The sequence below is a fragment of the Ziziphus jujuba genome, chromosome 4 (genome assembly GCF_031755915.1).
Source record: "Ziziphus jujuba cultivar Dongzao chromosome 4, ASM3175591v1".
In the NCBI taxonomy this organism is placed as follows: domain Eukaryota; kingdom Viridiplantae; phylum Streptophyta; class Magnoliopsida; order Rosales; family Rhamnaceae; genus Ziziphus; species Ziziphus jujuba.
Genome location: NC_083382.1, coordinates 829,993 through 846,094, shown reverse-complemented (window position 1 = coordinate 846,094; position 16,102 = coordinate 829,993). Strand labels below are relative to the sequence as shown.

Genomic DNA, 16,102 nt, shown 5'->3' with positions numbered 1-16,102 from the left:
ACATGGAAAGAACGCTGAATGACTGAATTAGAAAAGTAAACTGCTGCACTTTTTTTATTTTTTTGTTTTTTTGTTTTTTGGGTTAAACAAAGGGAATTAATTAAAAGAGTAGTTCCCTGTGGCTCAATAATATTGCCTAACATGGTCAAAGTCGGCTTTTGTATTTTGATTTTTCTCTTCAGCGTTGTTTGGGGGTGTTTTTATTGATCGCTCAAAAGCTGCCAACGACTCATAAATGTAAAACAAAATTTGGTTTTTTTAGGGAAAATCAAAATGCTTTTAAGATAATAAAAATTTATTTTTAGTGTGTTTAGAGAAGCCTTAAATGTTATTAGATATATATATATATATATACGGAAATTTTATGGTGAGGACGGTCCGTATGAGGACCGTAGTATTAGTGATGGTTTTTTATAGTATTAACGATGATTTTTTAAAAAATCATCACAAATATTATGAAAAACCGTCAACAATACTGTGGTCCGGATCATCCACATCATAAACGGATTGTATATATACATATAAAATTTATATATGAGATGTTAAAGTGTAATTTTTTCTTACTTTTTTCACAATGTAATAGATATACAAGAACACAAAAATAATACCACTTTACTATTTGCAACTCTTTATTAAAACCAAACGCAAAGAGTCGGTAGTATATCTTATACATCAATTTAATTTTTAAAATTTTAGACACGAACCAATATAATAATATAATTATTTCAGCGGACAAAAAATATAATAATATAATTATTGTAAAAATAAATGAGATGAACATATAAAAAAGTGAGACAACAAGTGAAGCATTAATCCAATCACTTTTTATCTAAATAGTATCATTTATTGAATTTTCTTTTCTGGAGAAATATTAATTTCCTGGATTGGAAGATTATATTTATTTATTTTTTTGGTAGAATGGAAAATATATTTCTTATTAGAGCTAGAAAGCAAATAAGAGAGAAGCATAAATTTACCAAAAAACAAAAAAGCATAAACTTTTAAAAGCAAAAGTCGTATATACATACATACATACATACATATATACATATATATATATAAAATAAAATGAAATAAAAAGGCGAAGAAAACAGAAAAAAAAAATAATAATAATAAAATAAAGAAAAATACTTAATTGCCTCGAGACTACAAGGAAGACGAATCTGTGTCCTACAGAACAGAGAGCAGAAAACCCAAAGTTTCTTTCTTGTACTGGCACTCCACTCTGAGAAAAGGGATTCTTTTATTCTTCTCAATTCTTAATCCTCTCTGTCTCAGGTAGCTTTTACCTTCATAGATATTCTCATTTATTTTTATCGATCGACAGTGTATGTATATAGAATCTGTTTTTCACATCTACATAGATTTATTGTATTGCTGCTCTGGAATTTTTCCAATTAAAACCCTTTGATTGGTTGCTGAGAAAGTTGAGTTAGTAGAAACAGAAAGTTCGGAAATTGAGAAATTGGGTCTTTTGTTTCAGATTTTTTTTTTTTTTTGACCAAACTGGTTGTTTAAGGATCTGTTGCTTTTGGCTCTCAGTTTCAGTATATCCCCCTTATAATGGGAAGTCCTTTGGGACTTTTTTGTTTCTATTTGCTTCTTACACTTTGTTGCTAGCCAATATCTTCTTGCTTATTCTTATTATCATCTGGGTCGTTTTCGTTTCAGCATGAAAAAGTTATGATTTCTTGATGTGGGATTGATTTAGATGTAAATATGGTTTTGGGGTGAATAAGATGTCGAGGCTCCATAGTTTGTGACTTTAAAGCTTGTTTCCTTTTGTTTCTCATACTTTCTGGGCTGTTAGTTATCTTCGTGCTGATTTTCTACCCATCTGGTCTTTTTCGTTTCGACATAAAAAATCGATGATTTTAGATGTGGGCTTGTTTTTAATGTGACTGTGGTTTTATAGGAGGATAAGATGTCGAGGTTCCATGTGGGCGGGAAAGTGGTGGAAAGAGTTGATTTGTTGAGGAAGAAGCACTGGGCATGGCGGTTGGATGTATGGCCTTTTGGTATTCTCTATGCTGTCTGGCTGGCTACCATTGTTCCCAGCATAGACATTGTGGATGCTGCCATCGTTTTAGGTGGCTTTGTGGCTCTTCACATCTTGGTCCGGCTTTTCACAGTTTGGTCCGTTGATTTCAAATGTCTTGTCCAATATGCTAAGGTATATGGCTTATGTGAATGTACATGTATGTTACACATATACATTGTGATTATCTATATACTTGTTTGTGTTTTATACGTGCAATGTATCTAATGAATGTGCTTTATATATGCATCATCACATATCTCTGAGTTTGTAGTGTTAGAAATTAAACATGCTATGATATTAAATGGGTTTGCTTCTTGTTTCCATCTTTTGGTAAAAGATTTCTTGTACTGGTCACCTATATATTTAAATAACATTCTAGGATGATGCAGGTCAATGATATTCACCAGGCAGATGTATGCAAAGTAACTCCAGCAAAATTTTCTGGTTCTAAAGAAGTTGTGCCACTTTATTTTCGTAAGGTAGTAAGTCCAATGCACTCCATCTCTTCCCCTTTAAAAAAAAAACTATCACAGGTGAAGGTTTAATAATGTTGAATTTAATTCATATGTTATATTTATTGTTCTACAGAATTGGCAACAAAATTTTAGGATTCTCTCTGGCATTTGTTATATATATATATATATATATATGTATATTTTAACTAGCAAGGATAAAAAGAAGGGCCTTTACTTATGTCATCCTTGTAATTTTAGTTTCAAAAGTATGTTTCTGCCTATAGAACTTATTGTTCGGAGTTATAAATTTCTCTTATGCAATTGGAATTTGAATCTAGAGCAATAATTCCAAACTATGCGCTTAGGATTTGAGGATGTTTCTTTTTGTTAAGTTGTCATTAGTCCCAAAAGTTTAAGTTTATAGGAAGTGGATCAACTATGTATGTTAAGCCAACACAACACCGAAACACTTAAACAATCCCCCTCATATTTTGATCTATCCAGTAAGGTGATAGAAAGTGAAATTTACATGTGCAAAACAATGAATGGTAGAATGGCGTCACAGGATTCAAACACAATACCTGATATACATAGGTTAGGAATGCAGAAAGAGAAATTGGTTATATTAAATTAATCACTGTTTTGGCTAAAAGGTTCTTGAAAATAATTCTCATGGAAGCTGTTAAATGACCAAACAGCTTATTAAAACAAACTTCCAAATTTCATAGCAGCTTATTAAAACGAACTTCCAAATTACGTAGCATACTCACCATGGGAGCTACATGTGTTATGGATATGATTGATGTCCTTGTGTGCATGTCCTGCGGTGTAGGAGCTGTGGAGTTTATTTTTTTGTTTGTGGTTATTGGGTAATGCTGAATGTAGTTTTGAATTTTGATGTTGTGTCGTGTTCACATTGGCTGATTTTAGAAGTGTGAATCGTCTTCCTTTGCAAACATTTTGGTTTTTGTCCATGCTGCTTTTTGACTTTGTAGGTTGTTGACAGACCATCATGTAAATTCTATTCATCTGTTTTTATCTTTTGAATTTTATACAAGCAAGGTGAAATCTGTGTATACTTATCATATTAATACAAATGCTGAATATAAATCTTAGAAGGCCTTGATTACTGTACTTTTGGTAGACACACATATTGACATCTAGTGTTTCAAGTATTTTCCTTTTTTATATAATTTACCTAAGGTTAATAATTACATGTAAACTTTTGAAGTAAAAACTGTGTCCCAACATGATTAGTTGGTTCTCTCGTAATGTTACAGCTTTTTCAAGTTTCTTTTCTGAACCTTGTAATTTACTACCACTTTTCCATTTCTTGATTTACTTGGTAACATAGGCTGCCACATTTACAGTTGGCAGATTCATCAGGCCTAACAGATACAGAAGAGATTTACTTTGATTTTAGAAAGCAGCGCTTCATTTATTCAAAGGAGAAAAACACCTTTTGCAAGCTTCCTTACCCTACGAAGGAAACATTTGCATACTACCTGAAATGCACTGGCCATGGCTCTGAAGCTAAAGTTGTTTCTGCAATGGAAAAATGGGGACGAAATGTGTAGGTTTACCTGTTTCACTTTCCTTCCTTATATTTGTGTCTGTTTAATATTCCTAGTGTTCATGTGTCCTTTTGAATAAAGATACGAGTAACCTTACTCTTTCTCCTTGCTAACAATGGTTGGTTCGCTGATTTTTATGCTTCTTCTTGTTGATTTTCTTGGTCATTCTAGATTTGAATATCCACAACCTACGTTCCAGAAATTAATGAAAGAAAACTGCATGGAACCCTTCTTTGTATTTCAGGTTTCTTCTCCCTTTATTTCTCGCAGACACGCACACACATGCACAGAAACACATACAAGCACATTTCATTTTCAGGTTTTCCATGCACATCCTTCATGTTTTGTTCTTGACTCTTTTTCCACTTTGTTATATTTGTTTCCCTTTGTTTAGGTGTTTTGCGTGGGACTCTGGTGTTTGGATGAATATTGGTATTACAGTTTGTTCACGCTTTTCATGTTGTTTATGTTCGAGGCGACAATGGCAAAAAGTAGGTTAAAGACTCTAACTGAGCTGAGACGCGTTAGAGTAGATAACCAGACCCTAATGGTGCATCGTTGTGGGAAGTATGTTATATTAATTACAACATCTTCTATATATGTTCTTATATTATGTGCAAATGAAAATCTGTTTATGTTATATATTGTATTGTTGTGAATTAAAGGTGGGTGAAACTCTCTGGTACTGAACTTTTGCCTGGGGACGTTGTTTCAATTGGACGCTCTTCTGGTCAGCATGGAGAAGATAAGTCTGTACCTGCAGACATGCTCTTGTTGGCTGGAAGTGCTATTGTTAATGAAGCCATTCTCACAGGCGAGTCTACACCCCAATGGAAGGTGGATCTCGTTTTCTGATTTACTGAATTTTTAGTGCTGTACTTTACAAGTTTGAATCCTATGATGTTTTACTAAATTAGTTGATTAGTTTGAAACATGTTGTACTTTACTTTTTGATATATTAAACGATAAATAGTCATTAAAGTGGAAACTGGAATAGTCTATATCTGGATGCTAGGTGAATTACCCACTTTCTGTAAATTAATAAGATGATTATATATTCAGGTTTCAGTCATGGGTAAAGGAAGTGAAGAGAAACTATCGGCAAAGAGAGATAAAAGCCATGTTTTATTTGGTGGGACAAAAGTATTGCAGCATACTCAGGATAAGGTAGTTCATATTACATCAGACCTTTGTAGTTTATATTAGGAGTGTACTTAGTATTGCAAATTACAATGTACTTACATCTATCCATTTAATTCTTGAAACAAAAAAATGGAGTCAGAGCTTTCCTCTAAAAGCTCCTGATGGTGGCTGTGTGGCTGTTGTTCTAAGAACTGGATTTGAAACAAGTCAAGGGAAACTGATGCGAACAATTTTTTTTTCTACAGAGAGGGTAATTTGTTGATCTTCTTTTCTTCTATAAATATGTAACTATTCGTGATTGGTTCTCCTTGTCCTTGGATTGCTTAATCCCTTATTCTTGTATATTGTAGGTTACTGCTAATAGCTGGGAAAGTGGACTTTTCATTTTATTCTTAGTTATATTTGCAATTATAGCTGCTGGATATGTTCTAAAAAAGGTAAATAACTGGTTACTTTAAGGTAGTTAGTGGATTTTGGTTTGGCTTGGGCTTTTGGTGTTTGAACATGATGGGGACATCATTGATGCAGGGCCTGGAAGATCCCACTAGAAGCAAGTACAAACTTTTTCTTAGTTGTTCACTCATCATTACATCTGTGATTCCTCCTGAGCTGCCAATGGAATTATCTATAGCTGTGAATACATCTCTGATTGCACTGGCACGGCGAGGAATATATTGTACTGAACCTTTTCGTATTCCTTTTGCTGGGAAGGTATGTGTGGTCAACATAAGGAGTGTTGTTATTTTATTATGTATTGGCGGTTTTATTTTCCTCTTGGGTTTGCATGAAGATGTCTTGTTAAAAAAAAATTTAAGTAGATAGAGGTTTTGGCTGGTGAGTAGGCTGTTAACCTCCCCTTTCAATACTAATTATATTATAAATAAATTATGTTGTATAATTTGAGCTAACATGTAGCTTTTGTATTCATGATTTCTTTCTTGTGTTGTCTTTTTTCTCTTTTTGGTTTTAGGATTAATGTAACAACTAACAAAGCAATGTTATTCTACTGGAAGGATTATGTCTATGAGTCAATCTATAATTGTTTTCCTCCTTGTAGGTGGATATATGTTGTTTTGACAAAACTGGAACACTTACATCAGATGACATGGTATGTTCTCATTGATAGATCAGGTTGTTAGGTTGAAATATTCTCTTCCTTTGTTAATTTATTGTTTTTTTCCTCGGTCTTCTTCAGGAGTTCCATGGAATTGTTGGGTTGACTGGAAATACTGATATAGAGTCTGACACAACTAAATTGCCAGTGCGAACAGTAGAGATTCTGGCTTCTTGTCATGCATTGGTTTTTGTGGACAACAAGCTGGTATTGTTTTGGACATTTTGGTTGAGCAGTGTTTACAATAGTGTGTTAAGTTGTGGGCCATGCTATTTTCCTTAGATTTATATGGAAAGTTTGTAAGATAAATTCACTAGTTTAGAAATATTTTTAGTGGTATCTTTTACAAAGGTCTTATTATAGGAATTTTATTTGTGAGACCACTATTTATGTTCCTCCTTTGGACAACTTTGAAAACTACTGTACAGTGACCCCCAATGCTTCTTTTATTAGCACCCTTAAATACGGCAATTCCAAGGACCCTTTGCCACTTGTGTTTTGTGTCTAATAATTATATGGCCAGTTGAACATAATCTTGCTTATTGGTTTCAGTAATGGTCCTAATGTTAGTCTGCTATTGATATACTTCTGAAGGGACAACTCATGGAAAAAGAATAAAAAGTGAAACAAGAGATCTGGGTCCTCTTTTTGTGTTACCTCTACATGTCATAGGAATTTTGGTAGCTATTTGGCTTAGAAAGATGAGCTTTGCATTTCTGCAAACTTTCTTCTATTCTCTCTCTGTTTTCATCTATTTGGGTTCCAAGTTATTTTTGCTAAAATAGTTTTGGATAGTGTTCCTAAATGATACCACTTTTGAAGGACAATAGCAATTTCTATGGTAAAAGTTGGGAAAGAACCTGTGAACTCGCTGAAAATAAACAGCCACGATGAAGAAACCATGCTGCACTTCACCATTGTTTTGTTGTTCTCTCTGGCATTGTCATTCTGTTACTCTGTATGGTTACACTTTTGTAAAATGGAATCTCTCAACTTATGTTTACTTCTTGCATATCTGGTAACTGATTCTCACAATTATATCTATGAGCTTTCACACACTGATAGGGATGTGTTCTCTAGTTGACTATTTACTCTGTATTTTTTTACTAAATTTCTATATAATGCTATATTACTCCATAATGGCCTTCAGGTTGGTGATCCTCTAGAAAAGGCTGCGCTGAAAGGAATAGACTGGACATATAAATCTGATGAGAAAGCCATGCCAAAGAGGTAGGGTGGACCTTTTTTTTTTTTGGGTCACTAATTCAGATATTAAGAGTCTTAATTTGAATCTTGTCTGTGCTTAATTATATGGACAGGTGTTTGCTTCTTAACTGTCTCTTTTGTTCATCACTTTCCCTTTTTGAGTTCATAATTTTGTTAGGTGGTTCTTGGTCAGACAGGGACCCTTTCATGACTTGATTTCCTAGTCTATTGTTTATCAAATATCAGGTTTCATGAAATCAAAGAAACTTCAATGCTAAAATGCAATGAGTCTATGCATATTTTTTCGCCAAAAAAATTGCAAAGCATATTTAGAACTGAGATACTAAAAGTAATGTGAGATATTAATGCAACATAAATTCTGACACTTTATTCTTTCAGCACTCCATTAGATTAGAATGTAAAAACAGAATATTTTATCAAAGGCTGACAGTGATGTTGAGCTTCGTTTATATGATTATGGAAGATTTTCTGTATGCTGATTTTGTTTCTATTGTCACTACAGGGGGGGTGGCAGTGCTGTTCAGATTATTCAGAGACACCACTTTGCTTCCCATTTGAAAAGAATGGCAGTTGTTGTTCGCATTGAGGAGGAATTTTTTGCTTTTGTGAAGGTCTGTTGGTTGTTACTTTCTTGTCATAGGTTTGGCTTTGTCTTATTACTTACATTAGACTTCGTACTAGCAATGAGAACTCACAGTGGCATCTACCTGCCTTTAACTTTTTGTCCTGTTTCAAAGATGTAATTCATGAAACTGGCAGTTTTCTTGAGCACTTGAAATGGGAGTAGTTATCTCAACTAGGGGAGACTCGCATTCTGCAGAAATCTAATGAATTTTAAGCTTAAATATCAATAACAATGAAACATTACATGATATTCAGACGTTTCGCTTTCCATGTAATTATATATGATGGACATGATTTACCCTTATTTGATTGATATTCAAATAATTATCCTGGGTGATACATTTTCTATACATTGCAACATGTGTTCTTGCTCCCAAGAAATGGCATTTAAACTACATGGGATCATGGACATTGCCTTTGTTCTTAGGATTTTCATCATTTGACTTTTGCTGGCCAAGTCATTATTGTTATTTTGTAATTCCAGGGTGCTCCAGAAACTATTGAGCATAGGCTCACTGATATACCATCATCATATGTGGAGACTTACAAGAAATATACACGACAAGGATCACGGGTTCTGGCACTTGCTTTCAAGTCCCTTCCAGATATGACAGTAAGAGTTCTCTTAGAGTTTTTTTTTTTTTTTTTTTTTTGCCTAGTATCATCTATACATGTTTGATTGCTACTTATTATTGTTAATTGAGTGAAGGTTAGCGAAGCCAGAAGCTTGGATAGGGATCTAGTGGAGAATGGCCTTACATTTGCTGGTTTTGCGGTAATAACTTGGCTCTTCTATTTATATGCTCTGGTCATTTATGTAGTATTATCTTATTTTGCATCCTTCAAGTTTCTTTCTTTTAATTTCTTTTTATGTAATTGTTCTTAAATAAATAATAACAATAATGATAGTAGTAAAATAATAACAACATAAATCAGTCAAAGATACTAGTAACCTTTTTCATGCTTTATAATTTGTGTTTATTATTTAAAATCCAGGTATTCAACTGTCCTATAAGACCAGATTCAGCAGCTGTCCTATCTGAACTGAAAGGATCATCTCATGACTTGGTAAGCCAACAAAAAATTTTCATTTGTATACAACACCTACGTACCTGCATGGTTACATACAAATATAAATATTGTACATTCAGTATATATTTTCGTCTTTGTTTTTTGCGGGCACAAACATATATTGAGGGCAGGACAAGGAAAGAGAAAAAGATGGAGGTGAGAATTTGACAAAAGGGGAGGAAAAAAACAAGTGGAGGAGATAAAATTTGATGAGTGATAGGAAATTAGACAAAAAGGGAAGGAAAATAAAGAAATCTGATTATAGAGGGAGAAAAGATAATTTTTATTCGATAATCAATCAACCATCTGTCTGGGATTTCAAAGAAGAGGCATTGACCTGCGTTTTAGGTGCCTTTATAACTTTTAACATAAGTAAATTAATTTGATGTTAGGTGATGATTACTGGGGACCAAGCTCTGACTGCTTGCCATGTTGCTAGCCAAGTTCATATTGTATCAAAACCAGCTTTGATTCTTGGTCCAGCAACGAATGGTCAAGGATATGAGTGGATATCACCAGATGAGAAGGAAAGGATCCATTTCAGGTAAAGTCTTGGCTTACTATTATTATTAAGTTGAAAATCACTCTTTTATTTATCCGGGTTTACATTTTAATAAATTTTTGTCAATTATAAATCTTTGCTTGTACCTTTATTTCTAGTCCTTTTGAATCTCTTCCTTCAAATCAGTTTCATGTTCTGCAAATTTAGTCGGATGAATTAGTATTTAATTCTAAATTTATGTTAATAGTCATGTATTTTTCCAGGGCTAATTTTCTCTTTCCTAGTTATACTTTCTTTTTCTTTTCGTTGATTGAAAAGTGTATATCTCTGGTGTCTGGTTGATTGGACTGATATTAGTATAAACTCAAATTGATTCCAGTGAGAAAGAGGTTGAAGCTTTATCAGAGACGCATGATCTATGTATTGGAGGTGACTGCTTTGAAATGTTACAACAGACAAATGCTGTTCTACGGGTCATTCCATACGTGAAGGTTCTTTTTTCTTTTTTCTTTTTCTTTTTTTTTTTAAAAAAAAAAAAATTATTTTGGCTTGTATATATGGTTCTTGGTTGTGTTACTTTCTTTAAAATTGGTTTGGACAAAGATTTCGCTTTGACAGTGCATATCAAATCATTGTTTCAGGTTTTTGCAAGAGTTGCTCCTGAACAAAAAGAACTCATCATGACCACTTTTAAAACCGTGGGAAGGGGAACTTTGATGTGTGGTGATGGAACTAATGATGTTGGAGCTCTGAAGCAGGTAGTATTGGATAACATTTTTTTATTTTATTTTATTTTTAATACTGATTTGTTCATGTGGAATAGAAATAGTATTTTATTGAAGTGTATGTTGTACTGGAGTTTTTAGTCAGTTAGGATTTAAAGGGATTTGTAGAGTATATTTCCAATTAGACTTAAAAGAGTTTTGCTAACAGGAAAATTTATTATTATATAAAAGTATAAAAGAACATTCTTTTAGAAAGATTATTGATGCTTGATTATTTTCTATCTAGTTTGTCTGGTTTATCCCTCCTAGTTCTCAACTTCTTTCATTAAAGTCTCATCTTTCTCTTCTCTAACATTTTCATAGTTCCAATCAAATAAGGAAGCTTTTCTGCTCTCAACGCAAATGTACATGTGTGCTTGCCCTGTTTTAGTCATATATAAGATTATTCCATTCTCTCTTTCTTCTCTCTCATGAGACATGAGTGCCTAAACACTGGTTCTGATTTAAATTGGACACGCAATCAATATGAGCTCTTGTGAAACATTTATTTATTTAGCATTTCTTGCATTATTTACATTCTGATGTTTGAAATTTAATCAGTTCCAATTTCAGAAGTTTTGACAACATAAATAATAGCTAGAAACAAAAACTTATCTGATACCTTTTCTCAGGCTCATGTGGGAGTTGCCCTGTTGAATGCGGTGCCTCCTACTCAAACTGGAAACTCTTCTTCAGAAGCATCTAAAGATGAAAGTACCAAGTCTGGCAAATCTAAGAAATCAAAACTTGCATCCGAAGCAGCGGGAAAATCTTATAGCCACGGTGGAGAAGGCTCTTCGAAAGGCAAAGTTGCTACAAGATCTGATTCTACCAACCAATCTGCTGCTAATCGCCACTTGACAGCTGCAGAGATGCAACGCCAGAAGCTAAAGAAACTTATGGATGAGCTGAATGAGGAAGGTGATAGTCGTGCAGCACCCGTTGTCAAGCTTGGTGATGCTTCCATGGCATCACCCTTCACAGCAAAGCATGCATCAGTTTCCCCAACCACTGACATAATTCGTCAAGGCCGCAGTACTCTAGTGACTACCCTCCAGATGTTCAAAATTCTTGGCCTTAACTGCCTTGCCACAGCATATGTGTTGAGTGTCATGAATTTGGATGGAGTCAAACTTGGGGACATCCAGGCTACAATCAGTGGTGTATTTACAGCAGCCTTCTTCCTATTTATTTCGCATGCCCGACCACTCCCAACCCTTTCAGCTGCTCGTCCTCACCCTAATGTCTTTTGCTCGTATGTCTTGCTCTCTCTCTTAGGACAATTTGCTATCCATCTGTTTTTCTTAATCTCGTCGGTAAAAGAGGCAGAAAAATACATGCCTGACGAATGCATCGAGCCAGACTCAGATTTTCATCCCAACCTGGTGAATACGGTTTCATACATGGTGAGCATGATGCTTCAGGTGGCCACCTTTGCTGTGAACTACATGGGGCATCCATTTAACCAGAGCATACCAGAAAACAAGCCATTCTTGTATGCCCTCTTGGCAGCTGTTGGGTTCTTCACGGTTATAACTTCTGATCTGTTGAGAGACTTGAATGATTCATTGAAGTTGGTTCCATTGCCGGTAGAATTGAGAAATAAGCTAATAGTATGGGCTTTCATCATGTTTATTAGCTGTTACTCGTGGGAGAGGTTATTGCGGTTGGCATTCCCAGGGAGAATCCCAGCATGGAAGAAGCGTCAACGCACCGCCGCAGCTAATTTAGCGAAGAAGAAACGAATCTGAGATGACTGATGAAACGTGTCTGAGATGACTGATTCCTTTGTTGAAGCAGAATGCATTATATACAAACATTTTGGCAATGATCATACATTTTGGCACTTAAGCAGCAGAGGCAGAGTTTTTACAAGGGATATAGGAAGAATGGAGTTAGTAGCTCTCTTTAAATTCTGAAAAAGAAAATTTTCCCTTGCGTGATTGAAGATTTGATTTTGATTTCAATCACTTTTACTTTTTGAGGTGGATAATTAATAGGACGCTAGTCTTTAAACAAAACTTTGATTTGAGGTGCTTCTAATATACTTCATACTGGTGAAATGTAAACTCACAGCCCACAATTGGTGATATTATCACATTCCAAGAATTTGTTATGCAGGTTACATTTTTGTATTGTTTTTATATATTCAAAGAGTTTTACTTGATGTGCTTTTTAGATTTTCTATAATTAAAAATGATAATTGGGTCGATGATTATGGGTTTTATAAATTTACACCGCAGAATAATTTGTACTCTAGAACCAAGGAAATAAGCTCATGTGAATTTGTTTTGTTAACATGCATTCTATAAATCAAGGATCAAAACCCTTGGTATGGCATCGAATTTGGCTCTTTGTCTTACTACTTAACAATGAGCTTATGTTATTGCTCATAAATGTAGCGTTGATTGCAAGGGGTTGGAACTTTGGACAAATTAATTAATACACTGCTTACAAATAAATAAAAATGGGTTTTTACAATTCATATGAAAGTTTGTTCTACTTTTCTGCGACGAAGAACGTGGCTACATCCTGTATTTACGATTTAAAGAGGGTGAGGAAAACAGTATAAAAATGATCAGACAAAAAATTATCAAAATTATGGATAATTTGAACAAAAGCTACACATATCACAGGTATTTGATATTTTATACATTCACAGGAAACATTGGATTCTCATCCTAAATAATTAACATGTATTATGTTTTTCTTTTGGATAAATATAATTGACATATGTGTTAATTGTTTGAATGTATGAAATTATTATATTCTTCATTTCCGTACCTTAGAAGTTTATATTTAGACCAGTAATCTCTGCCACTAGCACACTCATTTTGTGCTGAATATTTTTCATTCACAACTGCATGATGTATCGTGTACCTCCTTCCCCTGCATTGTCAAGTCCAATCGAAAAATTAATAATATCTGACTTTTTTTCCAGCGATATTTGTTGCACATGGCCATATATATATATATATATGTGTGTGTGTGTGTGTGTGTGTGTGTGTGTGTGTGGATGTGATCAACTCCAACATTAATAAATAAACATGCACGCCTAGCCTGCATATATACTGTCTTTTGAATTATATAATTTATGCATATCCATTCTCAGATTAAATTCAAAACGATTTGCAGATTTTCCACAAGCCGCATATACATATGTTCATGCACAATGTGCATATATATACAGCTGCAGGATTTCAAATATCATTCCGTATCTATCAAAATATACAATAATACTTCTGTCAGAAACTCTAGCAGCATGTGCATGTCCAACACTAAAACTGTATCTGAAACCCAATATGCATCTGATTAAGGAAACTATGAATACATAATCAAATTATTTGTTGGGTATAGGGTGGAAATTGGTACAATATTCTTAAAGATGCCTCTCCTAGAAATTTTTTGGGGGGAATATGTGTTAACTGTTGCAGAAGATGAAAGTGCATGCGTAGTGAAGAATAATCAATAATGAAGCGGAGACAGACGCAACAAACAAAAAAGGCACTGTTTTAATAATTAGGACAAATACAGCCTCATTAATTGAAGATAGCCATTAGCCATGCCTTCACAAAGTCAGGTTTGAAATTTCAACTTTCAACCACAAACTTGATTTGGAGATTTGGAGTTTTGAAAAAGCCAATTTCTGCTTTTCGGTCATCATATATGTTCAGTCTTATCATGCAACGTCGCTACCCAACAAGCGTGCATTGCACCAGCTCCATTTGCCCAATATATTAATTATAATCACCACCCAATATATACAACATTGATTAATTACTGCTAATAATGCATACCATGCCTCTTATAAAATCTTAATGCCAATTTCAACTTTTATATCATGAATGCACATCAGAATTGTCACCATTAATCATTTACTTGTTACAAGTATGCTAAAGTTAGAAACCCATACATATATATATATATATAGAATTTTGTTGTATATATGTTGCAAATTAGCTAGCTAGCAGACGTAATAATAAACAGGTAAATTGCCCTGAATCCACATGACAACAGAGAGAGTGAGAGTGGGGAGTGGGGTATTCAGATCTTCGTTGCTTTCTCATTATGAACAATAGACATCCATTAGGTAGTACTAGTGTTGAAAAAAACACTACATGTGCTAGCTAGCTAGCTGCTACAAAATTACAGTGCCCCCTCGTAGTACGTACGAGTTACGACTGCATGTCCGCCTTGCAATCGATCAAGAACCTTCCAATGATCTTTCTTTCATTCTAGCTACATCCAAATTACAACACCACACACGTTTTACTCGATTGATTGATTGTTTGTTTGTTTGTTTATTAACAACAACCCTCATCTTTTACAACTACTTGTACTAGTGTGTGTGTGTGTGTGTGTATCTATATATATATATATATATATACATATGCTAGTTAGAGTACTACTTATTGTTTGCAGATATATAATTAAAGGTGCAGAGCAAGAGCCAAAATGGGAGATAGACGAGCTTGGAAACAAGAAGCAGCTGATGGGGGCACAAGTAATAATAATAAGAATAATAGGAGGGCTCGGGCTCCTAAAGGACATTTTGTGGTTTATGTGGGGAAAGAGCTGAAGAGATTTGTGGTTCCATTGTCTCTTCTCAAGAGTTTCAAGTTCCAGCAACTGCTTGACAAAGCTGCCGAGGAGTATGGTTATGTGAGCAAGCAAGGCCGGATTGTTCTACCTTGTGATGAATCTGCTTTCCTAACCCTCACTCATTCCCTCTAATTCATGCCATCTACCTAGCTAATTTTAATTTAATTGAACCTTCCCTCTAGTCACTCTTACTCATGCATCTAATTAATTTTTTATTTATTTTCTTTTAGTGTAATAATTTTCTTTATCTTATGTTTAAATAAACTAGCTATTAGGATTATCTAATTTATATAATATATATATATATATGTGTGTGTGTGTGTGTGTATGCAGGGCAGTGTAATTCACATATTGAGCAAGAATTAATACATTGGTATTCTGCATTATGAATACATATTATGATATTTGCACATATATACAGAATGAATTTCTCAATCACTTGTTTCACTTGGGTTTCCTCTTTCTTTTTTATGTTCTGAGCTCCTATCACAAAGCCACAAGAGTTTGACAAAGCTGCTCTTTTTGGCATTGGCATCTCCTTTAAAGCTGTCAAATGCATTGGTAAATAGTGGATCTACTTAATTTGGTAAAGATCAATCCAATATCAGTCATCATATTTAACTTTATTACTCCTAATTTGATGCCAAATAGTCTAGTTCAACTTGTGTGTGTGTGTGTGTGTGTGTGTGTATAACAAAAAGTCATTCAAGAATGGAAGCTAGGTATATAAAAGAACGAAACCAAATACAATAAGTTTGATGAGAAAGATATAATCCACGGCTCACTGAAAATTTTTATAATTGTAATTGCAATCTAATTAAAGAAAAATAAAAATGTAGGAAGGAAAAAAAAAAAAAAAAAAAAAAAAGGTATGAAACCATCATATAATAATATTTATATAGAATTCACATATTTTATTTTATTATTTATATGATTTGTTGTGCATAATTATAGATGATTTAATTTATGACACACCTAACAGGAA

General features: G+C 34.0%; 1 protein-coding gene across 2 annotated transcripts; it reads left to right on the top strand.

The window, feature by feature from the left end:
* Positions 1-1,095: 1,095 nt before the first annotated feature.
* Positions 1,096-12,682, top strand: LOC107415753 (probable manganese-transporting ATPase PDR2). Of its 2 annotated transcripts, XM_048471593.2 has the most exons (22): positions 1,096-1,278; positions 1,916-2,173; positions 2,431-2,520; positions 3,867-4,069; positions 4,242-4,314; positions 4,465-4,637; positions 4,736-4,907; positions 5,133-5,237; positions 5,353-5,463; positions 5,564-5,650; positions 5,742-5,924; positions 6,271-6,321; positions 6,409-6,534; positions 7,478-7,557; positions 8,057-8,165; positions 8,663-8,791; positions 8,888-8,953; positions 9,175-9,246; positions 9,642-9,793; positions 10,131-10,242; positions 10,393-10,509; positions 11,148-12,682. In XM_048471593.2, exons 2-22 carry the CDS (start codon positions 1,925-1,927, stop codon positions 12,264-12,266), a joined length of 3,579 nt encoding a protein of 1,192 aa, XP_048327550.1. In that variant the 5' UTR covers positions 1,096-1,278; positions 1,916-1,924; the 3' UTR covers positions 12,267-12,682. The 2 variants fall into 2 exon arrangements, with proteins under 2 accessions (XP_048327550.1, XP_048327551.1); XM_048471594.2 differs by lacking the exons at positions 6,271-6,321; positions 6,409-6,534.
* Positions 12,683-16,102: the final 3,420 nt, after the last annotated feature.